At 35.6% G+C, this 25,059-nt stretch overlaps 1 protein-coding gene across 11 annotated transcripts in view; it reads left to right on the forward strand.

Annotated features, from left to right (window-relative positions):
* The window catches only part of NBEA (neurobeachin), a 460,498-nt gene extending 437,011 nt beyond the window's left edge, over nucleotides 1-23,487 (forward strand). For 8 of the 11 annotated variants that reach the window (XM_058419545.1, XM_058419548.1, XM_058419547.1 and 5 more), the window contains 8 exons: nucleotides 49-241; nucleotides 2,849-2,920; nucleotides 5,457-5,612; nucleotides 6,523-6,693; nucleotides 16,690-16,791; nucleotides 20,044-20,240; nucleotides 21,057-21,208; nucleotides 21,703-23,487. In XM_058419545.1, the coding sequence (XP_058275528.1) occupies nucleotides 49-241; nucleotides 2,849-2,920; nucleotides 5,457-5,612; nucleotides 6,523-6,693; nucleotides 16,690-16,791; nucleotides 20,044-20,240; nucleotides 21,057-21,208; nucleotides 21,703-21,793 (1,134 nt within the window). In that variant the 3' untranslated portion in view covers nucleotides 21,794-23,487. The remainder of the gene's footprint in view (nucleotides 1-48; nucleotides 242-2,848; nucleotides 2,921-5,456; nucleotides 5,613-6,522; nucleotides 6,694-16,689; nucleotides 16,792-20,043; nucleotides 20,241-21,056; nucleotides 21,209-21,702) is intronic. The other 3 variants (XM_058419546.1, XM_058419549.1, XM_040057360.2) reach the window with 1 other exon arrangement.
* Nucleotides 23,488-25,059: the final 1,572 nt, after the last annotated feature.

The following is a 25,059-nucleotide window of genomic DNA, read 5'->3' on the forward strand; positions in this document are numbered from 1 at the left end:
GTTATCCCTTCTGTTTTCTTCTGCTCTCTTCTCCTTTCTACTCAACAGTGTTTCCTTCCACAGAGCCCCCTCATGTTTAAAGATCAGATGCAGCAGGATGTCATCATGGTGCTGAAGTTCCCATCAAATTCCCCTGTCACACACGTGGCAGCCAACACGCTGCCCCACCTGACCATCCCTGCCGTGGTGACTGTCACTTGCAGCAGGCTCTTTGCAGTCAATCGGTGGCACAACACAGTAGGTAGGTCCTCGCAGGCACATTTCATTCCAGTGTGAAGACCTTAACAATGCAGCTTTAGTTCTGAGTGCAATTCAGCTCACTTGCCTACCTGTGCACCAAAATTTACTGTTTCTTCTGCTTTGTGTCAAATAATCACAGCTTCTGTTTTCTCTGGTGCCATTCCTAGAAACACTCTCCTTAACAGCAGCACATCATCATGGCAGCCAATCGATTTGTGGTTACTTCAGGATCAGTCTTTGATATAGTGCTTTTCAGGAGACTGCTGTTGCTCTCGACACAGCAAATATTAATGTCCCAGGTTCCAGGAATACATACTGGCATGCTAGAGAGTGTGCATCCCTATCTGCTGCTTGAGAGAGATTTCAAGATTGTGTCATAAGGCTTCTCCTGGGTCACTGCTGGACTATCTGGGACCCTAAGCAAGCCTAAGTAGTCGGACAGTGAACTATTCTGAAGAGAAGTTTTCTCATTCCCTCACAAAAGCCCATCCATCAGGGCCACCCCAGATTTCCCTTCCAGCCTCTCTGGTCACCTCTCCATATTGCCATTAGGACTGTCCATGTCACCTGGGCATGCAGGTGCTAAGGATGTTCCAGGCACTGCTAAATAGGTGGTGGGGCCATGAGGTACATGAGGGAACAAACAGGTTTAATTTTCTCAGGTAGATTTCTGCAGCAATAGCCTCTATGCTGTAATATCTGGAAACATCTATAATGCTCCATGAGGTACAGCTACATTACATGTAAAAAAATGTTTTCTCCCATTTTTTTAAAACAAAAGGTAAAAATTTAGAGGGGAAAAAAATCCACATCATGTTTTGAAATATTTTGTGACAATGTCTTCAGTGGAAGATTCCAATGTTAGGAATGATTCAGACGTGCAGAAACTGTCCTGTATTGTTTTAATACACCTTTGACTGACATTGATTGGCTAATTCCTAATTATTTTCCATAATTTTTTCAGGGATTCTGTCCAAATACTCCATACCCATCATCATTCATGTCTCCTCTGTTTGAGGAAGCTTATTTAGTTCTGGATTAGCCCTTTCTCATTCAGATTGTCAAGTAAAGAAAACCCAAAATTCCTACCCGTTCTTTACTGTGAAGGAAATAATCTCATTAATATTGCAGTTTGCTGGAGTTCAAGGGTTTCCTTAAAAACTGTCATTTGAAGTCCTTTAGTTTAGCTGAAACTCTGTTGGTCTTCATGATGCATATGACAGTAAGGTTTTAAGTTTTCCTCTATACTCTCGTAAAACATAAGTCATGCTGCAAACATTCAGAATTCAAGGCATGAACCAACCATAAATTAATTTTCACACCATTTGTAAACCTCTGGTCTAAATTGAAAAAAACCCCCAACAACAACAACAACAATAACAAAACAAAAAAAACCCAACAAACACTTTCTAGATATATTATAATAGAGAGGAAAATGAAACTGTTTAGAGAATCAAACCTCATTGTAATGATTTTCTTAAGTTTTACGCCCTGCTTGGCAATATTGCTTATTTTGCAGGAGGCTAATCCAGGACAGGGTATCAATTTCCTACTATTGCCTTTATGTTATTTTAAGAAAGCATAAAGGATAGATTTATCTAGTATAAGGATAGTGTAAAGGATAGATTTATCTACAGAAATATATGCACATACCATTTGTTGTAGAATGTATGTAGAGCTTTGGAATTAATAAACAGCAGGAGGAATTTACAGAGACATCTCAAAATAGAAGTGAATTAATAAATGTTAATACCAGTAAAGATATGTCCCAAACTGCTTGGGTTTTGAAAGAGGGGACAGAAAGAAGGGAAGAAGTTCTCAGAGCAGTGTCTTTTTGAAGATGGCAGAGCTAGCTTTTCCTTTACCTCTTCCAGTTGTCTATTGCAGTAATAGAAAATGGACTTTATGCTTCAGAAATATTTGTGTCCTGTTATAGAGGGTATTCTTGTGAAATGTGGCCGTTTGTGACAAAAATTGTGTTTTCAGTAGTGACTATTTGATTTATATCCCAGGGAAGGTATACAATCAGAAGAGCCAAAGCAATTCTATCCATGCATAAGAGCAGATAACACTAAATTTTCAGCCCCTGATGCACATTTGAACATCTTAAGGACTACTCAGAATAGATTTAACAGGAATAATTGTGGCACATTTACTGTAGCCTACAGTTTTGCATCTAAAAAATTTAGATAAATCCATGAAAAGGTCCAAGTTTCTGTCACATACAGGTTTCCATATGTAAGAAACTCATAACAATGTTTAATCTAGTTAACTTTATTTTCTGTGGTAAGATCTCTGCTCAAAAGTAAAAAAAAAAAAAAAAAAAAAATTCTCTTATACTGTTTTAAATGAATTATTTAGTGAATGTGTGCGGCTGCAAAAGTTGTGATGAAGTTAACACTTCTGCATTTATAGTTACTTTTGTATAAAGAAAGAATTAATGCATGCATATTTGTGTAGCACAGAGGAAGACATCTTGAAATAGTAATAAAGCAAAGTGTAAAAATATACTTTCTAAAAATATATAATAATCCAGTAATGAACTTTTAAACCTAGAAAAGTCCTGTCAAAAGGTTTCTATGATTTTTATTCTTCCTTTCATGTGCAGGCCTTCGGGGAGCCCCAGGATATTCTTTGGATCAAGCCCATCATCTTCCAATTGAAATGGATCCATTGATTGGTATGTCAGGATGAAAGTGTAGCAATATATTTGAAATTGGCATTTTCAGGAATTATTGATTAAGCTATATTTGTATATTATGCTTCATTTAACACAGAAAATAGGAAAATATTTATTCTTGTCAGTCCTGGAGAACTAAAAGCACTATTGATGCTGAATGGATTACATGAGTGCTATTTGTTATTAACATCACCAGCAACTGGTATTTAAGAAACAACCAATTAAGTCAGTTATATTGTCAGCCCATATCTATTATTCTGTTCTCTTATCAGGTCTCATTAGTAAAATAAAAGGTGAGGATACTGTGGACTTAGCACTTATTTTTTTTTACAGCCAGGACTGTGTTTATCAGTGCAGATGCAGATCCATTTATTTTCATTCACTTTGTGATTTGGATTTAGTTGACAGTACTAATTTAATAATGAAAAGACTGGATTTTAAATTGATAGTATTTTTTCAAATCAAGAATTTTTGGGAAAGTGAAATATTTGAGAAATAGCATCTGCTAAAATTTTCAGATTGCAGGACTCCCTAACATATAAATTTATAAATTTTCATTAACTGCACTTATTTGATTGGGAGTGGGGAGAGGAAGTTCAGTAATTTGAAACAGAAATTGGGGATAGGGAAGGCTCTTAGGGGTAAGTCTGTAACATTGTTTAGAAAAAAATAAATTTTTAAACATAGCCATATACAGAGTTCCTTTTTTGCCTGTGTCAATATTCATGTTCAAAAGATTACACAGAAGTACCCCAGGAGAGTTAGCTTTCTCATTCTGTGTGCTTCATTTGATCTCATATAATGACAGTGGTTTTCTCTTTAGTTTTTTTTTTCTCTCACGAGCTAAGTCACAACTATTGCGCCCATCTGTTCTGGAAATTTGAGTAATTTGCTATTCATTCTCTTTCAGCTGGTGGACATAGAGGGTCTGGTAATTTAAATATGTGTACTTAGAATGTATGTAAACATGATATTAACTTCCACAAGTGATTTTAAAATAGAATGGAGTGGGGGGGGGGGGGGGTTGGCTGAATCCCATATTCCATGCAGTTATGAGTAGTTTAAGTAGAATAGCAAAGAATAGGGAAAAATCAGATTATTATCTGCATTAATGAGATTATTACATGTATTCTTAAGTTAGGAGAAACATATTTTTCAGAGTGATTTTTGCCTCGCTAACTTCAGGTAGCTGAAGTTAGTTGTCAAGATTCCCTCCATAAGTGCTGTAGAAAGACAAACTCTCCTCTGGAGAACCTCTGGAGTTCTCTAATGCTTAGCTATTACAGTGTGAGATGACTTGTCATGTGAAAAAATGTCTTCCTCTCCAGTGAGAGTGGATGGAATGAATAAAATTGACTTAGATTATATGTTCAACTTTCAGAAAGTTAATATTGAAATGGAACACTTTCATGGTGTTGCCATGTCTTGTCTTTTGTGTCACAGGGAGAACAGAACACATTAGCTTGGGACTCCCAGTCATTGGTATTCTTCTAAACAGCTCTGTTTGGCAGTTGGGTTGGTGAAATTGTGCACAAACTATTCCTTTTCCCTCTGTCCAAGGGAGTTTCTAGGTGTCATTGCCTCTTCTAAAAGTACTGTCAGTGGCCTGGGTCCCTGCTTGAGGAGCAGATAAGACTTTCTTTTCCTCTACTGGAAAATCACATTAGGTTTGAATAGATTCATGGAATCATAAAATATGCTGAGTTGGAAAGGACCCATCTGGAGCATCAAGTCCAACTCCTGGTCCTGTGCAGGTCCTCCCCTGAGAGTTACACCATGGGTCTGAGAGCACTGTCCAAACTTCTTGAACTCTGTCAGGCTTGGTGCTGTGACCACTTCCCTGATGAGCCTGTTCCAGTGCCCAGTCACCCTCTAAGTAAAAAGCATTTTCCTGATATCCAACCCAAACATCCCCTAACTCAGCTTCATGCCTTTTCCTTGAGTCCTGTCCCTGGTCACAAGGGCAAAGAGATCAGTACCTGCTCCTCTGTTTTCCCTTGTGAGGATGCTGAAGACCACAACAAGGTCTCCCCTCATTCTTTGGCTGAGTCCTTATGTCTTTAATCTGGTTAAGCGTCTGGAGGAGTGGGGTTGTCCAGGCCACACGATACAAGCTGTTTTCTGTAGAAGAAATACCAACCAGCAAAGATTGGCTCTCTGCAGTATTGTTAATATTGATTTTATATTTTGTATGGACTTCCGCCACTTTCCCCTGGTTCAGATTTTTTTGGGGGATTACTTCTGCAGAGCACTAAAATTATTACCACATATTATGCAGTGCATCAGGCAGCTTATAAGAAATTGTCATCGCCTGTAAAATCTTATCTCTTATTCAAAGGGGAACTAGAAATCTCACAATAATTTTGTATTTCTGACACCCCTATAGACAGCTCTAAATGTTCATATTCAAAATGCTTACTCAACAACAAATTCACAGTTCATTGAAAGTTAAATGTATTCATTTTCTCCTGTAAATGGATGACAGGAAGGTGTTGGAATGGCTTACATGTAAAATGTGTTTTGCATTTCGTTACAGCCAATAACTCTGGTGTGAACAAACGTCAGATCACAGACCTTGTGGATCAGAGCATCCAGATCAATGCACATTGCTTCGTGGTCACGGCAGATAATCGCTACATTCTTATCTGTGGTTTCTGGGACAAGAGCTTTCGAGTTTATTCTACAGAAACAGGTGACCTCAAATACTGCTCTCGGGTTCTTCCTGGGTCACACAGTGGACAACGGCTGTTGCCTTAATAATACCATACCTAATACTTGTGCTTACATGCCAACAAATGATAAATGGCAGTTTATAAAATCCTTCATTATTGTTTCAGCATGACAACTTTAAGATTTTTTTTTAATGAAAGATAAAGGATGTAAAACGAAATAGAAAACTGCTTCAGTAATAGTAACTTTTGAAATTCATCGTTATTTTCAGGAAATTTATCATATCAAAAGGATCAACCAAAATTTTTGTTACAGTATTTTCATGGATCTATTATTTCTGGCTCTATTTATTTCATGTAGTAAGGAATTAGGTTGAATATCCTGCTACAGGAGTCAATATTTTGTTGCTTTGTCTGATTACTAAGCCTAATAACACTTAGTATATAGCTAAAATCTAATTGTAATAATAGAAAGGAGGAGGTGATAATCATAGTAAAACTTAGTTTGACATTGACATAGAACAAATACACATTTTTTACATAATAATGTAGCACAATTATGGAAAAGTTCATGTGCAGTCTTATGCATATCACTCATGAAATTAATAAATACTGTTCTAATGACATTGCTTAAATACTGATGGAGCCGTAACTCCACTTAATATTCAGTGACTGCAGCACTGTCTTGATTTTCAGAGATAGGGGTTAGACTGTGGATTGACACAGACCACAGCCTTCGATAGGAATGAAAAAAAAAAAAAAGTTAATCTTTGTGATTTTTTAAAATCTTTTTGTAGCATTTAGTGAACTTTAATTACGGGACATGAGACAAAAGTTACATTTGAACTGAATATTAATTATATAGTTAATAATTTCTAAGTGCTGCTAAGGACCTTAGAAAACTGAATTTGTATGACTTTGCTTTCCCACCAGGAAAATTAACTCAGATTGTGTTTGGCCACTGGGATGTCGTGACTTGCCTTGCCAGGTCCGAGTCCTACATCGGGGGTGATTGCTACATCGTCTCTGGGTCTCGCGACGCTACATTGCTGCTTTGGTACTGGAGTGGCCGACATCATATTATAGGTGACAATCCAAACAGCAGTAAGTAGCCTTTAAATAACACCTCTCTCAGAGGTCTTCTGTCACACCTGTTTGTTTTAACATTCTTTCTTTCAGCTTTGGAAGTTAATACCAAATATAGCAGTAACTTTGCTTACAGGTTGAAAGTTGGTATGAGAAGAGCACCACATGCTAAGCAACGCATTGACAGCTAGCCAAAAAAAAATGTTTAAACACTCTCTGCGTGTTAAAAGATAATAGGATTGGAGTTTTTAAGTTTATAATTGCCTTTATCACTTATAGCATCATGTTATCATAAACTAGAACAAGATGGTTGTGGCCTTTAAGTGACAGGACATATATCACTATATTTTGACTTCCCTTTCCCTGGAAATATTTTTTGACATTTTAACTTACTCCTTTTGTGCTACAGCATGCTGTATCAGCTGCTTGCCTTTGCGAAAAAGGAATGTCTCACATGCCATGGAATTAAATGAGACTCTTGAGAAAGTTCTTTCTATAGTTTGGGGAAGAAATCTGACTGAATAAAAATAGAAAAAGATAAAATGTCAGGAAAAGTTTACATCTAATTTGCATGGGACTAATTATCAGTGCTTTTCAGAGTGAAGGGGACACAACAATAATACCAATTTATAGAAAGGGCACTTTAAAGTGCACCACTAATTTAAAGATCCCATCACCCAAAGCAGAGATATTGCTGCAGCTAAAGAGTAGCTTTTATCCATACACTAGAACTGTTTTATACAGCACTAAATCGATTTCACTTAAAGAAGTTTCTGATTTCTAATGATAATTTTCAACAGAAGGGTTTTGTCTTTGGATAAAAATGGAAGAATGTCACTATCAGTTTTGATATCCGATTCCAATACTGACTGGAGGCGGTACTGTCAATAGCAGACATCTAAGTGAAAGTATTTCTTCAACTGAGTGGCTGGTAGAAAAGTGTTTTATTTATTCCAAAGTAAATATTTTGTTAACTCTGCAGCAGGAAACTTTTTATTGAATTTTGATTTTTTTTTTTCCATTTGTCTGTAAGCAGAGTAAAAGGGAGACAGATAAAAACCTTGCTTTCTCACTAGATTTTATTTGCTTTTATAACAGAGGAAATAGAAGGGAAAATATAAAATTGTGTTCCAATAACAAATTCTCTAATTTTTGCCTATATTCCATGACCTTTTTAGCATGTAATTCTCCAATATGTATAAATTCAGTCTGACAAGGATTTTCATGTCTTAGTAGTCTGTTTAGATTGATGCTATTTTTCTTCTTTGAATGCATGTGTGATTCATATAAAGTATTAGTAATTTCTATATTATGAGAAAAATAAAAAGAACTTTCTACTCTTATTAAAGAAAAAAAAAGTAAGACTTTCTCCTTACCTCCTTTGATTACAGAGCTTGAACAGCCTTGCAATTAGCATGTCCTTTCTGGCTCATACAAAATGTTTCAATTCTTTTCCAGATACAATTATTTTGCTTCTGGAATTATTCTGTCATTACTTACATATCTGCACAAAAGTGGTACTTGTTACTATCTCAGATTTAATATCCTAGCTGTACAACTTTGGAATTGTCTGCCTTAGAGGTCTTTAATTTTATGAAAGAAAGGATATGACCTGGCTGACAGAAATAAATGAAAACAAAAATTACTTGTATGACTTGCTCTCTGTCTTTACCTCTATATGGATAAGGCACTGTTTTGCTGAAGAAATGGCCTTATGATCAGATTAATAAGAGATTTTGCTGCAGATAGTCACATCCAGTCACTTGAAATCTTACAGGCGCAGGTAACAGAGCTCAGGAAGACTAAGTAGTCAAGACCACTGTGGTGGCTTTGAAATATATTGTAAAGATTTTTAATATTCATGTTGGAGACTCATGCTGAGGAAGAGTGATAGCATTTCTATTATTTCTATCTCTCTTCAGTGGACTGAAGGTACCATGGATATGCTAATTATATGCTAGTACTGTACTATAACCAGAACTACATGTGTTAGAAACATACAGTTATTAACAGCTACTTTGACTTTTCATGAACATACATTAATGGAGATAGATCAAAAAAACAAAGGGCCTTTAAAAACTTCTACAATTGCTAAGTGTTTCTGCTGAAGAAATGACTACCACATTGACTGACCACATTGACTACCAAATGAAGAAATTGCTACCACAAGCAGACATGATAGCTGTCCTATGACTAAGATTCCTTTTAAACTAATTTCCAGGAGTGAAGTATTCTCAACAATCCTTATTAAAATATGTTTGAAATTTTACATAGTTAAAGCTACCAAAGTAATAAAGAAATATTTCCTAATCTACTCTTCTATAGTTGCTGTTAGAAGGCTAAAATTTACCTTGTAGGAAAAATGAAAGTGATGTAATCAATGTAGGTCAAATCCAATTACTTACAATGTTTAGAATGAATTTCCAGGAGGATGTAGATGATATTTTCAGACGGAAAAAAAAGGATTATTGGGTTTTTTAAAAGTTGTCATCTGGAAACACAGATAAGGTGTTTTATGCCACAGGATATAAGAAGGTGAAAAACTCAAAGAAAAATGTGAGGTATAGTAATTATCTGGGTTAGATGTTTGATTTTATCTTTTAAGCTGAAAGACAGTTAATTATCAATTTCAGCTTCAGTACATCCAGTTACCGAAAGGAACTTTAGTTTCAGAAAAATTTAAAGGGGAGAAAAAGCAAACCTCCAGTCCTAAACAGTTTGTGGGTTGAACATCTGTATAGAAAAATATAGATACCATTTCCTTCAAAAACATAGAAATCACGATCGTTTATTGTAAAATACTGTCAAGCAAAGGATTGTCAGATCAAATTTCTGACAGATTCTGCTGAAATTCTTATTCCAGAATCCATGAGGTAGATGTAATCTTTACTAAACAGCATGTATTTCAACAACCTGACCTGTCAAACTTCTGTAGAACCTTCTGCTGAAATACCTGTGCGGGCGTATGCTCAGTGGGTGACCTCAGCTGGGTCTGTGGGAAATACAGAACCAGCTCTTGTTTAAAGAGGAGAATTGAGGAAAGATGCACGAGATTGATCTAGCTCAGTAGTTGAAAGCTTGCCTATGAGAGCATGATAAGCTTCATTTTATAATTTTAAAATAATTTTTCTAATCAATACATTTATTAAGTTATTTTTATTCTACAGTGAGTGTCAAAAATTTGTTTCTTGACACAATTTCTTAACACCTCTCACAGTCACTGTGAGAAGAGTGAAGTTTTACCAGGTTTTAAATGCAATGTTTTCCATACAGTAGCTTTCTGAAATAGCTTGTAGGAAATCTTCTGGTTAGAGTATTTGTCCAGGAAGTAGCAGACTATGTTCTTGACCTCTAGAGACTGGAGGAGTTAAAGCCCTCATTCCCATGTTCACAAGCATGTGCTGACTATCAGCTAGAAGCTAACATAGGACAAGCTCCTGAGAATCTCCCAATTTGGTAGAAAGCAAATTTCTTTCATATGCTCATATTTATGCATGTTACATGCCATGATGATTGCATGGAAAGATAAATCAGGAGATCAGGAGCCATATGCTGCATACCTTCAACAGCAGCATGTAGGACAAATCTTGCCCCTGTTTGTACTTTCTCTAGTTCAACGCTGGTTTCATGGCCATGCCGTTGCTCAGTTCCAACAGTGATGATGTTGGAGGTCTTAGACTAGAGGCTGGTGTTTGGGAATGCTTCTGGAATGTAAGAGATGTGGCATGATTTCCTATGAGCTGAAGGGCAGTTGAATGCAGGGTTTATGTACGTTTGAACATCCCTTTGTTTCTTTATCCTTGCTTACTTAAGTACCATCTTTTAGAAAAACACTGAACTGAATGAAGCTTAGTCCTCTTGCCAGGGTCAGATACCTACTTTCTAAGCCAAAATTGCCCATTTGAAATAGCTAATCTGAATCTGCACCTTATTAAGTTGATGACCACATTGTATAAATCTGCTGCCGTTGCAAGAACAGTGAAAGGTGTCTGTTTTCTCTTAGTAAGACATGGCACATGCAAAGGACATAGTTTGCTTATTTTATTTGTTTGAAGTTATATGGGAAATGTAAATCTTTGCAATTTGCAGAGACTAGAATAGAAAAATTATTGTGATGGAGTTTGACAATTTCTTTGATTTTTTTCTTTTGATTTTTCTTCTCTTATGATATATTGGAATTTGTTTTAGCTGAGTGCTAATTTGTATACAAATTTCTTCTCACATGGCAACTGTATTAGTCATCACAAAAAGGAGCAAAGAAAATACATTACATACCCTGGAGTTCAACATGTATCATTATAGCTGTTTTAATTTTATATTTTGTTATTACTTTATTGAATATTTCTTTCAAACAAGTGACTTTGAAAATGAGAATTTTCTCAGTCTTTGAACGGATATACCAAAGTGGATGATAGAATTGCAGAAAAGTGAGGGACAGATGCTTTCATCTGAAACAGACACAAATTCAGAAACTAATTTGGAAGTGATAAAAATTAATTTGCACACTTTAATTGGAATCAGACTCCTTCATGAAAGAAAGGAAGGGTAGGCAGCTTGTGCTAAAGGCTGATTGAATTTTTTGTCAGGTACGTATGTTGGACCTGGCTGCTTATCCTCTTGAGCCTGTCCATGCAATATATTACATTCACCCTCTGACTGGTGTTCTTTAAAAGGATCAATGCTATTTCAGGTTTTTCCCTAGAGCCCGAAATTTCATTGATCTTGGGACTTGACATTTCTCATTACCTGTTGTAGCTTCCAAGAGGATGGTCACAAGAGGTGTGGGAGTTAACCCCACTTTTTCTAACAGCAACTGTGCTGACCATTGAAAAATGCTGTGTATATCAACCATAAGCTGGGTTTGTTTAGCATTATAGCTTAGTCTTCACAGGTGCTAAAAATTCATTCTGTGAGTGTGTGCAGTGTATAGCTGAAACGGAGGGTAAACTTTACCATAACATGTCTTTGTCAAGTCAAGATACATTTTTTTGTGTGTCTGTCATGAAGTCTATCTTTATGTGTTCCTTTTATATAACATAATTTTGAAACAATTAGAAGTTGTGAACATCAAGCATTCTGCAGGATTGTGTCTTGAAAGAGTAGTTATTCTGAACTCAGAAGTTACACTTGTTCTTTTATATCCCTCTACATTTTATTATGCCCTAGGTTAGCCTTGAAATGGCAGCAGTTTAGAAATTGTCACCAGTGTGCTCTGCACTAAGAGGACTGGGTAGCTGTCTGAAGGCTCTGCACTAGCACATGGGCACCTGTGCCATCTGCTTTGTCTGTTTAAGGAGTTATTATGGTACTTGTAAGTTTGTACGATTTAGCTATTAAATACTGAAATAAAATTTCTGAAATTTTGAAATCTTAGCAGTGCTCTGCCAGAGCAGAAGCTCTTTGAAAATTAGTTTGTAATTTTTAGTGGCAGCATCTCTGCTCTGGTTGCCAAAGACATCTCTCTTCTAAGGCTGCTGTGGAAGGGTAAAAGAGCTAATAATCTCTAGTACTAGAGATAATCTCTAGTATTTTATCAACAGATGTCTGTGCCCATGCTATGCTGCATATTCCACGGGAATTGTACAAAGTGGGGTAGTTCAGCAACTTGCCCAAGATCGCAAAGCAATTTAATGAAGGAGATAGGAAGAGGTGCTACAAATCCACAATCTCCTGTCCTCCACTTCTGGATTACTGCAAGTCCCTGAAAGCCCACTCACCTGGGTGAATTGTTTGTAGCTGTATATGACATTTGTAGCTATATACACCTCTGCAAATAAACCAGCTCAGCTTCTCAGAGCTGGAAATATTTTGACTGTACTAGTATTTTCCTGTGAGCAGTCTTTCCTTTACGTTCATTGCTCCCTCATGTTGTGGGCGTTGTTATTGACTATTGTTTTCCATTTTGAGATATTTGTATTTATTGGTTGTAGCCTTATCTTTTAGTCAAATTCCAAGATGGTTTTTCTGACAGTTAAAACTTGAGAAGGCTCTTCCATTTTACTTCCATGAAAGCCATTGTATTTTCAATTTTTTTTTTTTCTGATGAGCATCCCTGAAAAGTCCTAACAGTAAAGCAAATAGCAAAGTAAATTCTTTTCAGCAAGTAATTCAGGTATAGCCTTGTACTTGCTTTTGTCAAAGTAAGACATGAAATGGAAGCTAAAATTTGCCATGTGCTCTCATGTTTCTTTATACAGAAGACTCCTAGATGTGTACATAATTCCTGGAAAAGAACAGTATGAGAGAAATAGTAACGCTGTCTTTAGTCTTTCTTTTCCTCTTTTTTTTCCCTTGTTTTGCAGAAGCACCATCTGTTCCCAAAGAAGCTTGCAATAATATTAAAACTTATATTCTTCTGCAGGAAGGAAAGATGTGTTTTATTTTAGAATTTCTGGAAAAACTTACTTGTTTGGAAATACAACACATTTTTTTTTTCCTTCTGCCCTCTAGTAATTCAGTTCAAAGGTGCTCCTTTGGGGAAATTACAGGGAGTTTACAGTGATGGTATCTTAGTTCTTAGGTAGGATATTTTCACCTGCAATTCCCTTAGAGCCTTTGACCTCTGGCTGCATCTATCAGTGGTGATGTGACTGTGACAGAATATTTTGCTAGATATTGAATGATTCCTGGAGTTGACTGCTTCTTTTCTTTGCAATAAAATGTAATATGATTGGGTTCATGCCACAGTTTTTTCTGTAGAAACTATCAGTGAATATTTTTTTTTATTTGAGCACTAGGGCAGAAAAATCCCATTTTCAATAACTGCTGTTAGTATTGACTCTTACTCCTAATATTGATATTCCATTATTAATTTGTATTTACTGAAAAACAGGACAAAATAAGACTCATAGATTTTTTAGGGAAGTTTTCTTATAAGCATTTTTCTTTATAAATCAAGAATTCAATAAAATATGCTTATTTGATGTATTCTGGAATTTTACAGTTCTTTGATATTATAGAACTTTCCTAAGAAACATTGAAGAAAATGTCCTTTTGAAAATTACATTATTTCTTTTCATTCAAAAATTTTAGCCATTTAATAATTTAAGTCATCCAGTTTGATGTAGTCTGGTGACACCTCTAGAATCATAGCCTTAGCCAACATGGTCATACAGAGAAAAAAAAAAAGAAAAAAAAAAAAAAGTGGAAAATTAAAATTTTGAACTTAATTAACTGCCTTTTTTTTCCCCCCTTCAAAATACAGCTATTTTTGATGAACTACACAAAGCATCTTTCTGTTTCTTCTGACATCCATCATTCCCAAGCAGTGAAGCTCAGTTTTTAGTTCACATTTTCAGTTTCCACACTAAAAAGATTCTTTTCTTGCAGTATAGATTAAAGTTTGGGAAAGTAGGATTTATTGAGGCAGCTGTTTGCATTAGAAGTAAGAAATTTTTAATGTGTCTGTACACTGGAATAACAAGACCTGTTAGATTGACACACTCTATACTATTGTGTCCAAAATTGAAGTCTGTAAATCCATGGTTGGTAGTTCTGATCTTGTTCAGAAAGATATTAAAATTCGTGGAATTTTTATTAAATTTTGATGACAGAAGTTGTTAGGGTTAGACAAGAAAAACAAGATTCATTCTAAATTTTTTAGAACTATGATTCTATTAATTCCTGGATACCCAAATTTTAAGAATGAGCTTAAAGCTAGACAGGCAAAGAGTTGGATTGCTACAATGGCTAAAAAAAATGGCAAGCCCATCCCTTCAAAGGAGTTTATAAGGGTTTGGTTTGGTTAATAGTCTCAAAAGAAAAGACCAAAAAGGGTGATTTATTCTTTAAGTACATAAGAGGGGAAAATGCTAGAGAAGAAGACTGAAGCTAAAGGACAAGAACGAAGAGGTGCTAGTTAGACAAGAACAAATTCAAACTGGAATTCAGAATATTTCTCTCCTTTAGACTAGGAGGAGACTGGAACATCCTTCCAAGTCACGTACCAAGATAGCCATTTCATTAACTGTTTATATCATTCATTAATCCATTGACCCACAAAAGTCTATCCATGCCTCCATTCCTAATGCATATCTTTCAAAGCAATGTTTTTTAGCTATTCGTATAGTTCCTTTTTGGTTTAGTGTTTAACTGCATTTTATTCCTGAGTTGAAATGTGTGCAGCCATTCACCCACTGGACCTCTCTGTGCCATTAACTTCAAGTTTCTGGACTCTTTGTGCCTGTGACTCCCGATTAGTAGAGTCAAGTTACTATTTTTTCTGCTTATGCAATGAAGAGAGAAAACACTTTAAACACTGTGCAGCTTCCTGTCTTACTCTCCTGTGTCAGTTGGGTGCCCTTCCATTGAGCTCATTTCTGTAAATGTGGCTACAAGACTTTCATCTTTCTGGTCTTCAGTGGTGAAGTGGTTCTTGCCTCTTATTTGCTGGTCTAAGGTATTGCACTGAAGGTTCACATTGAGGGATTTTTCCATAAATCCTACTCTATCACTTTTTTCTGGAACAAAATCTTCTCTCCAGTGAACAGAGCTTGTGCTTGTCCAGGAACATCAACTTCTCCCTGACTGCACTGAAAAGAAATAAAACCACATTCTGCTACTTTTTTTTTTATTTAACTAAGCAATGATATAATAGCTTTCTCTTGTCATTATACAGTTTGCACCAATTATTTTATTACAAGTGTATCTTACCAGCCAAGATTTATATTATCCCATAGATAATATTATTGGTATTTGATTAGGAATCAATATCTAGCTCCTAAGTGAAAGCTGATTTCTAAACCATGGTTTCCACAATCTTTGTATGTAGCTCATAGTACATACCTCTCTATGGAAAAAAAATTTAAGATTTGTCATTGACCCAGCTCCTGTGCCATCCACGTTGTCCTCAGTCAGTTACATATAAAACTGGTTTAAATCAAAACATTTTATTACTAAGACAGATATATTGAAAAAAATAAATGGAGCCTGTTTTAATATAGCTATCTTTACCAACTCTATCCCTCATCCTAGTAAAACCAGATAAGACTTCCAGTCCAACACTGGTATTAATGGTGACTGTATTAATGAGATTTTTGCTTCCAAATCTTGTTGACAAGTGGATTAACCACTGTGTTATTTTATACAGAATTAATGTTACAATAATTTATCCATAGTTCCTTAGGTAATTTCTTTTAGTATGTGAACTACACTGGCAGGGCTCCAGTCCTTTTGAATATCCCAATTTTCTGTATTTCATTTGCACAATGCAAATATAATGATGTGAATATCATGATGTGAACTCTGTGTCATCTAGCAAGTTGGTAATTTTTTGTTGCCAATTGACTTTCTTAGCCAGGCAGAGCAATATCAAATATTAACCAATTATGTTGTCAGCATCTGTTGTTATTAGAAACAATAGAAATGTTGCTATTTGTCATGTAAACAGTCTATAAATGCCCACTTGATGAAACTAAAATAAAATGTATTTCAGTACAGAATATATATATATATAATATTAAAATAAATATATAATTATATATACCAATAACCATTTTTAGGCATATTTTAATTTATGACTATTCCACGTGTCTCTGAATCAATATTACCTATACATATGTAATATGTTTTTAGAACAGTATTGTTCTTCTCTTTTTTCCCTACCCCCAGTTTCATGAAAAAAATTAGGATCATTATTAAAGGAACATCCTAAAATCTTTAGTTTCATAGCATATGTTTGGAGATATATATGTTCTATAGCAGACCTTTACATTACAGCTGCTTTCAATAGCACCACGATTTGAGTTCTTTTATTAATTCATTAATGCCTTGGGAATTTGTGGTTTTGAAGCTTTATAATATCTGAACATATTTTGCTGGGTATCCTAAGTATGAGATGTTTAATCACACTGCACCTCTCTCATGCTTAATGATTTCAAGCAAATTACAGCAAATTTCTTTTGTCTGATTTGGCATTCTGTTGTTTTCTTTTTTTTTTTTGTTTTGTTTTGTTTTGTTTTGTTTTTTGTGGGGTTTTTTTTGGTTTTTTTTTTTTTTTTTTTTGCTTTTTAACAGGTGATTATCCTGCTCCCCGTGCTGTTCTAACTGGTCATGACCATGAGGTTGTCTGCGTGTCGGTCTGTGCAGAGCTGGGACTTGTTATCAGTGGTGCTAAAGGTCAGAAACATTTTTATGATTTAAGTCTGAACATTTGTAGAGTCTTTTTTCAGTGCTATTTCTCAGACTTCCCTCAAGCCACATATACTTTAATTATTGCTAAGACATGTTAAAATTCTAGGAGAATCTGAAACACTTTTCTCTGAAAATTGCACTTACAAGTTTAGACACAAATTTCAGTTGATCGTTCCTTCCAGCCATCAGTTTATGCAGCTATTCTTCACAGATCTGGAAGAGTATTTTAGGAAAATGTATACAATAATTTTCTAATGACATCTGCTGATTTTGAAGAAACCTGTTGATAGAGGCATGTATTTCAGAGAGGGCCAGCTGAAAATTCTCCACCTTGATCTTAATTGAGAGGTAATTTGTAGGACTGACCTCACTCTCCAGGGAAGCAGGATCAGTTTGCTTTGGAAATGTGTGCAGCATTCTGTCCAGCAGGGGTTTTTGTGATGTTTTCTAAATAATGAGCAGCGGCAGGTTCTCCCTGTTATTTGTCTATGGAATCCAGAACACCCAACACTGCTAACACAAGCATTCAAAATACTTTTCCAAGCCTGCAGCAATATCCTGTATGACTGGTAATCAATGTAAATAAAGCACCAGCCTCAATGAATGTTTGCTTCATCCTTCCTTACTCTGGTTCTCCTTGATTTGTTCCATTTCACTGCTTCTGCTCATCTTCACCTACTCTCCTTAATTTCCATGCCCACTTTTCTTCCCTCACTGACCTCTCTCATGCAGCTTCGTAACTTCTCAGACTGAATGTCTTTCTCTCTTTCTTTCCCATTTGCCTCTCCCTCTACCCCTTTTCTCTTAGTTTCTTTTGTGCTGCATCATCTCTTTTTCCTTCTTATTTCCTTTCTTTGCATAACCCTTGTCTTTCCTTTTCCCTTATATGTCCTCCTATCTCATTTCTACTCTACTTCTACATCCAGTGACTTGCTGTCTCTATCTCTAGTGATGTCTGCTTTAGTCATCTCCATGGATATCTTTGTACTCATTTTTAAGTTTGCTGCTTCTGAGGGTAAGAAGGGTGTGATGCTTGCTCTGCCAGTTTTTGCTCACAGCTGAGCTCCTGGGTTATTGCTTTTTATACTGTCTTGGAGGTCAACATTTATTTTTAAAGCTGAGTGTGAAACTTTTGAGTAAAGCCATTTTTAACAAGAAATCCTAATGGGTCATTAAGCCTTGTAATGGCATACTACATAACTGTCATAGGCAAAGTCAAGACATTTGTGAAAAGAATGTACACTGATGCTGGAGCTAAGTCTTTTTTCTTGAAGCACTGCTATTTCTTAACCTTTAAGGCAACTTCATATACTCTGGCTGCTATAATAGTCCACCTTTTCCAACTACCTTTTTGCAAATTTCCTCTTCTCAATATAGATGGAATCTGTACTCAGTTATCTTCTGATTCATTAACTATTTGCTGCTTTGGTAACTTGCACATTTTTAGAGGTAAAAGCTGATGGAAAACCAAAGATTTTTAAATCAAACTCAATATATAAGAGAATATATAATTTATCAAGAGAAGTGGAGGCCCAGTCTGTCTCTTTAGTAGTATTCCCATGTTCTTACTTTTGAAACTTTAGACAATATAAAAATGCAGAGATAAAACTTTTTTTTTTTTAATTGCTGTTTTCCAAGATTCCTTTTTAAAAGCTTTTTCTTCAGATCCGTTATTTTCAGTCCCTTTCCAGCTTCTTAGATTGCATCTCATGGCAGTGTTGTGTTGCCCTGCCATCCAGTCTGAGCTCAGCCTGTGCTTCCTGGTGGGCAGCTGCTCCTCTGGAACTGTGGCGCTGTGATAACACATGCAGCACTTGAGAACCTACTGAAGCAGGAAGACAGAGCATTTAGGACTCCTCTGTGGAAAATCTTGTGAACCAGGTTGATGCTTCCACGTTCTAACCCAACAAACCCAAAAACCAGTGTTCAGTCTGTATATCCTTACAGCAGCATCCTAAATCAGATGTGTCTTTTTGTGTCCATGACCATTCAGCCATGAAGGTATTTTCTTTTGAAAAATCTAACAAGGTAATTATTCTAAAGGTGAAGGCATCACTTTTTGTAATATCCTGGCGCTTCAGTATTTCCAAAGCTGAAACTCAACTATTTGAGAAAATAAATTCATTCCATTGCAGTGTTATCCAATGGATGCGGCCAAACTTGGGATCCCTCTGCATAATACTTTATGCAAACACAGATAAAAGCCTGTATCACAGGGTTCACAGATAAATGCGCTGATGCTGATTCATTACCTGGGCAAACCCAGCTGCTGTGTGAATTTCAATTAAGTTAGAAGGACTTAACATGAGGTGGCTGCGTCTGCCAATATGAATTTACTTTCAGGGTCATGATCCAGTTGTATAAGGAAGAGATTATTGTGCTGTCCAGGATTATCCTGTGATTCATAAAAGAAAGCATTTAGAATTTCCTGTGACTCATGACATTTATCAGAGAAGAGAACCTTTTTCTTAGCAGAAATACAGATCTCACATTCAAAAAAACCTTTTCTCATTGTTCTGGAAATGTAAATAAGCTTAGTTTTGCATCTTAAAATGGTACATTGTAGATTTCATAGTTGTTTGTTTCTTTCATGAATATAATAAAAAGACATTAAAATATCATATTAAAATCTCTCTGGAGCAAATGGAGTTATAGTGTGATCTCCTAAAATCTCTTATACTCCAAGTATCATTATGACTCTGTTGGCTTTCACATGACTCCCATTGCTGAAACAAATCAGGACTGAAATCTATGCATATCACATGTTCATTGGGGGAGAGGATCTACAGGAACTGCCATTGTCTGTAGGAGAAATATGCAGTAATATGATTACATGCCCTATGGGAGTTGCTCCCACTAGTCACTGATAGGGCCACATCTGTTTAATGTGAATGGGCAGGCTAAAGAGAGTTCATGTTGTTGGAGAAAATCACTAAGAGTTAAGCTTCTGAATACTTGGGAATAGAAAAGAGTGGTTTAGAAGATAGATCAAGGGAAACTTCTACCAATCTAAGTAAATAATGTACTTCTGGACATATTGTATTTATGTTCTTAACATGCTAGCTCTTGCATTTCCTTTTCTGTTGTGCGTTTTAAATTCTTTAAGTAAACATTGCAGCTTCTTATATCTCTGCAGCACTAATGTGATATAAATGTGTATTACGCGTCATTTTTGTGCACAGACTAAATCGTTTGTATAAACAGCAAATGTATGATATATTATGTTTTCATATACAGAAGGTCCTTGCCTAGTACACACAATTACTGGAGACTTGCTGAGAGCCCTGGAAGGAACAGAAAACTGCCTTTACCCTCGCTTAATTTCAGTATCTAGTGAAGGTCACTGCATCATCTACTATGAACGAGGACGGTTCAGCAATTTCAGCATAAACGGCAAACTCTTAGCTCAGATGGAGATCAATGATTCAACCAGGGTAAATCTAAATGCAGACAAGCATTTGTTGTGTGTTGCCTTTACTTCTTAAAATAAATAGAATTTATTTGCTGTATGGTTTAGAGGAAATCATATGTGTAAAATTGCTGCCTCCTGGTTAAGCCATCCAAACACATATCCTTTCATCACCATCTCCAAATATGAAAATGCCCTTAAGCTTTTCCAAAATAAATAAGAACAAATAGCTTATGAGCCCACTATATTCCCGGATTTTAGATAGATAGATAGATAGATAGATAGATAGATATGAATATATATATATATATATATATATATATATATATATATATATATATATAATTTTTTTTTTTTGGGAATTAAATTTCAGTGGGAAATATGTCTTTGAAACAAAATGCTCTGAAAAGTCCTCATTCTTCATTTATTAGCCAAGACATGAATTCATGCCTTCAGGGGTCTGCTCTGTCACTAGCATTTGAAGTAGCAACAGGAATGCAGATCACTGCTCTGCTTTAGGTGGTAGTGATAGCACTGAGTATTATAGAACAAATTCTGGTATGTAGAAATGTGCTGAACTCAAGTATTGGCAGATGCAGTCAAGGAGCTTTTTTTATTATCTATCATGTTTAATACCTCACAATTGTTTTTAAAATTTGATGACAATTTTAAAATTTGGTTCATCTTTGGACTAGGGAGAAAGAGGAGAGGAAGCATTTTGCTTCAAATTTTAAGTGAGCAGAACATAAGAAATGCTTTTAAAGCAGTTCAATTTTTAAAATATTGATCCATTTCCATAAAAGCTAACAGTGTGCTTGGGATTTTCCTTTTTCTCCTGAAGGCCATCCTCCTGAGCAGTGATGGGCAGAACTTGGTGACAGGAGGTGACAATGGTGTAGTGGAAGTGTGGCAGGCCTGTGACTTCAAGCAGCTCTATATTTACCCTGGCTGTGATGCTGGCATAAGAGCTATGGATCTGTCTCATGATCAGAGGTGAATTTGTCATTCATATTTGTATGTAAATACTAAAATTCCAGAAAGAATACATCTCCATGAACTGTGAGTATATGATATGGAGTTGTTAACAGGATGTGTAAGAATTACTGCAGTTTTTTCCTATTAATTCATCTGATTCAACACTTATTCTGATACTTGAGTCTCATAATGGAAGCACTTAACGTTAAGGTGAGGACTTATTTCATCCAAGTTAATAAGTCAGATACTCAGCTAGCAAAATATGACTAAAATTACATTAACTTAAGAACAAAGGAATAGTCAGATTGAATCAGAGTGCAGTAGCGCTTATTAAATGCCTTTAAACTAGTTGCAAAAGTTTGAGATACATTTGTGATTTTCAGCCAAGCTTAAGAACTTCAGACAATGTTGCAAAAAGTGCCTTGTTCATATAGCTTTCTTCTGTCTATGAAAAAGCATAGCTCGAGAAAGCAAAAGAGAATTAACATCAGCATCTTTGGTATCTTTTTCAGAACTCTGATCACTGGCATGGCTTCTGGCAGCATTGTAGCTTTTAATATAGATTTTAACCGGTGGCATTATGAACATCAGAACAGATACTGAGGCGCAGTGAAGAACTGAAAGCCCAGGTAAAGCTGAGAGCACAAGTGCTGCAAAGAAAGGTGTAGTCTCTGGTGGAAAACCATGTCTGCATTGACCTCCGTTGTACATTCCATTACACCCAGCAATAGCTGTACATTGTAGTCAGCAACCATTTTACTTTGTGTGTTTTTTCACAACTGAACACCAGCTGCTGAAAAGCAAGCTTGTATCATGTAAATTATATGAATTAGGAAATGTTTTGGTAATTATTTCATATATCTTTGTTTATTGAGAAAAGGTAGTAGGATGCGCCACAAGAGACTTTTGAAAATTCTTGGGAACCTTGTGTCCAGTTATTTCAATGTTTAGGCTTTGAACCTAACATGCATCCCATCTCCAGCCTCTTTTCAAGCTGAGATTAAAAAAAAATATGTTTGATACTTTGTACATCAGATGCACATCTTAACTTTAAAGGGATACTTTTGTAAAAGTAAAACCTTGTATAAAGAATAAAACTGTTTCTTAATTTTATTGTGGAGTTACAACTTGCATGTACTTTAAACCTGATGTCTTGAAGGAACCGGTGCATTCACACAAATCAGACTGGAGATCTGCCTAAGGGTACAGCTTGTGTTAGAGGGTTGAATTTGGGAGCAAACAGTAATTCTGACATTTTCACCAACATATTTTTCACTTTTTGAATCTAAAGTTTACCCCTTTTAAGTGGAGTTCTGCTCACGAAGCATTTGGATAAAAAGCCATCATTTGCCATATTTATACTTTATACAATGGAAAATAATTTCCTCCCTTTTAAATTTAAAGACTAGACAGAAAGGGAGCAAAGAGGAAAGTTCAGTTTAATGCTTTGTAATGCTTAATGATTCCCAATACAAACAAAGTGCTATACTTCTGGATTATTAACATTTGGCATATGAATCATGGGCAAGATAGCCCCTACTGTTTTGTTTTTTTCCCTTATTTTTAATCTGAGGAGCTTGGTTTTTTTTGACAGCCTTAGCTTCATTTCAGAGGTGACTGAGGTTGTTCTTTTCAGTTATTCTGAAAATCTCACCTGAAGCCACTCAGACTAAGGCACTTCATCTTTTACAATACTGTAATGATAACTATCAGAATAATTTTCTGCACATTGTACTGATCAAATTACACACCCAGGGGTATATACACTTTGATTCATGTTTCTTCTTTGTATATTTGGTGACTGTATTGTCATAGATGTACATATTGTGTCGGTAGGGCTATGAGGCATGTAACAGGAATGTAATTTTCTCAGAATTTACACTCACTTGCAGTCATTTATTTAAAAAGATAATGGATTCTTTGTATTGGCACTTTGCACCAGGAACATATCATTATTTATTGATGTGATTACTTATTTGTTATCCACCTTGTATTAGTAAGTTTAGCCCTGAATTTCCTTCTTCATTGTTGTTTGTATTTATAAGGTTTGGAAATCATGGGGATCTACGTAATGATTAAGTTATTCATCACCTGTCTGTAAGCAATATCTTGAGTTTGTAGCTTAGAATTGGGAGACTATTGAACATCTGGAAGACAAGTCCATTTCATCTTGAGATCATGGTGAAATATTTTGGATATATAAATTCCTTAAGCTATTGTAACCATGTTTTATTGCAAAGATGTAAAATATGCCAGATGTGTGTGAGTTGGAAATCAAAAAGAAAAATAAAATATGCAAAGAATTCAGTGATTGTTTTTCATTCCAAAGCAACTTTTTTTTCAAAGCATTCCCATTATCATATGAACAAACAATTATTTTTGAGAAATTCTTACTTCTGTAAGTAAGTGCCAAAAAGTGTGCACTTCTGGATGGTTGTTTTTTCTGGGGTGTCAAGAAAAAAACCCCGCAAGTTACAGTGACCTCTGGAACTATTTGATTTTCATGAGAGAAACTACTAAAGTCACTTTGTTCAGCAGAAGTAAAAAAAAGAAGAAGAAAAATCAAAGCCTTTAAGGGACATTTAGGATCCTTGTGAGCAGGAAATAATCTTATGTAATGGACCTCAGAGAGAGCAAAGATCTGGTGAGAGAAATTTTGGATATCTCTCAGTATCTGATAAAATGGATTTATTATTAAATTTCTTAAATTTAATCTTATTTTGGGCATTGAAAGTTAGATATCTAGACTACCTGCACAGCATAATGAATCAGGTGGGATAAGTTACCTTTTGGAAATGCTGTGGACCCTACAAAGATTACAGCAAGTGGAGATGTATGCATATCTGTATGTCAGATGTCTAATTTAAGGTCGCAATTGTGAGTAAAACACTTCCCTAACAATTAGAAAACTCACAGAGTTTTTCTAATTATTAGCAGCAGAATAGCAACCAACATTTCAATTTGCTGCCTGAGTTATTTCCTTTAAATTTAGAAAGATTGTTCTTTAAATTATTATCAAAATGTACCAAAGCCAATATTTGAGATCTTTATTAGAATATGTATGGTATGGTATGGTATGGTATGGTATGGTATGGTATGGTATGGCTATTAGAATAGGTATGTTAATAGTGTCCTGTGAAATAGTTTATTGATATGTCACAAGCTCTCATCATTATACAAGTGTCACCCCTAATTTTGTGTTTTATTCAACAAAATGATTTAAAAATTATTCCTTGCAATTAAACAAAAAATGGTTATTTCTATTATTTTAATTAATACCGCTGTTTTCATTAAGTCTCTCAGCATGGTGTTAAATACAATCTAGTCACAAGTCTTTGTGCTCACGCAAACCTTTACATGAGAAATTTGCTATGGGTTACAAGGATAAAAAAATACTCTCACTATATGGCATTCATAGGTAGGGGTATCCAAACAAGTTAGACTCATAAGAAAGCCAATAATAATAATATAATGGTACTACTACTACGACTAATAATAATTGTGCCAAAATATTTGTATTCCTTTATTTGTTGATTTGTGTTAATTACATTAGTGTACACCCATCTATTTCAGGGTCTCTTACAGTAAACAGACAATATACACATCTCCAGTTAACATCCCAAGTCTTTCCCAATGCTTCAGCTGCCCATTTCTGTCACACAGCAAATCTTGCCTTTTTTCTCTCTAGAAATTAGAGCTACTGATCTCAGGGAGCCTCTGAGAGCTGCTTGTGGAACATGAAGCAGTTTTGGCCAGACCAGTTAAATGCAGTGAATCTCTCAGCTAAGGGAGATGCAGATTTAAGGATACAACTGTGCAACTAAAATGTGCCTACCATGTAAATAACACATTGGCTGCCTTTCTGCCAG

This window comes from Hirundo rustica, chromosome 2 (assembly GCF_015227805.2).
Source record: "Hirundo rustica isolate bHirRus1 chromosome 2, bHirRus1.pri.v3, whole genome shotgun sequence".
NCBI classification, from domain to species: domain Eukaryota; kingdom Metazoa; phylum Chordata; class Aves; order Passeriformes; family Hirundinidae; genus Hirundo; species Hirundo rustica.